Source organism: Entamoeba invadens (assembly GCF_000330505.1).
Source record: "Entamoeba invadens IP1 unplaced genomic scaffold scaff_1105074725011, whole genome shotgun sequence".
NCBI lineage: Eukaryota > Evosea > Mastigamoebida > Endamoebidae > Entamoeba > Entamoeba invadens.
This window is the reverse complement of record NW_004191688.1, coordinates 70,938-72,151: the sequence shown is the minus strand read 5'-3', so window position 1 is coordinate 72,151 and position 1,214 is coordinate 70,938. Positions and strand designations below refer to the sequence as shown.

The 1,214-nt window shown below is 30.3% G+C and overlaps 1 protein-coding gene across 1 annotated transcript; it reads right to left on the bottom strand.

The window, feature by feature from the left end:
• Positions 1–321: 321 nt before the first annotated feature.
• Positions 322–642, bottom strand: EIN_157410 (hypothetical protein; the record flags this gene model as incomplete). The annotated part of the gene is made up of 1 exon (XM_004183349.1): positions 322–642. The coding sequence occupies one exon, from the start codon at positions 640–642 to the stop codon at positions 322–324; it is 321 nt and encodes a 106-aa protein (XP_004183397.1).
• Between the last annotated feature and the right edge of the window lie 572 nt (positions 643–1,214).

Below are 1,214 nucleotides of genomic sequence, written 5' to 3'. Positions count from 1 at the left end.
TAAAAGTGGGCTCGATAAAGCCGTGTTGAGCTGTGTTGACTTTTGATCTTTTTTGTTTCTTATACTTTAAATTGTAGTTTGAGGGTTTTTCATTATAAGTATTATTTTATTGTTTTATTTTTAAAATAATACCATATCTTAATTTTTTTATTTGAAATATTTTGACAAAAATGGTTAAAATTTGATTTCAAAAATAATATTTTTTATTAATTACAATTAATTTTTTTGTTTTTATTTAGAAAATATTAATGATGAGTTACAAACTTTTCTTTTCTTGTCACTTTGATATGAAAGCATTTAGAGCATTCCTCTCGTCGAGATTCAAGAGAGGAATGTTACCTTGTTATTTAAAGTACTGAATATCTTTTTCAATTCTGACCCCGCGATTCTCCCTACTCCCATGAACACGTTAAAATCTTCAATCCGCCCTTTGCGGGTAAGTGGGAGATCATAGAACTCAGACAACATGATCTCCACTTGTTCTCTCACAAATTGTTGTTGATTCACTTCTTCTTCCAATGCTTTGAATCTTGCAAAAAATTCGGGCTGGTTCTCGAGCCTCCCTCTTAGTCGGTCGGCATTGCACATAACTGCCGCTTTAAACACTGGTGGTTTTCGTTGGGTTTGATACTTGGGTTTCATGAATGGATTTCGAATGAAAGTTTTTCACCTTCGAGTTAAAAAATAATAGGAAAAAATCTTTGTTAATTGAAGGCATTTTAATTTTTATTTTCCGATAAATTTTTTAAGACATTTTAAATTATTGTTTTTACTATTATTTATTAAAAATGTCATCCAAATATTTCCAAACCACTACAATTCTTTCTAAAGACCAAAACCATTTTGTGTACATTTTAATAAAATAACCAATGTTGTTATAAAATCTCTTAAAAGTCTATCGAAAACAAAAAGATGATATTTTAAAAACTCTTTTATTTCACCCCATCACGCTTTCTAAAACAAACATCTTCAAGGACACCCTTGGTGTACACCCCGCTGTCAACACATCTAAAAGCACATAAACGACTTTGTTTGACTATAATTTATAACGGACGTTTTCAGGCCTGTCCAATTTGTTTTTTTCAGAAATACACACGAACTTTTTATCAAAATCTGGATTATCCCACGCACACACAATAATAAGTTATGTACTTCTCTCGAAGACTATTTTTTCGCTTTTTGACATGTATCTGAAATAATGCTTTTTTATTTGA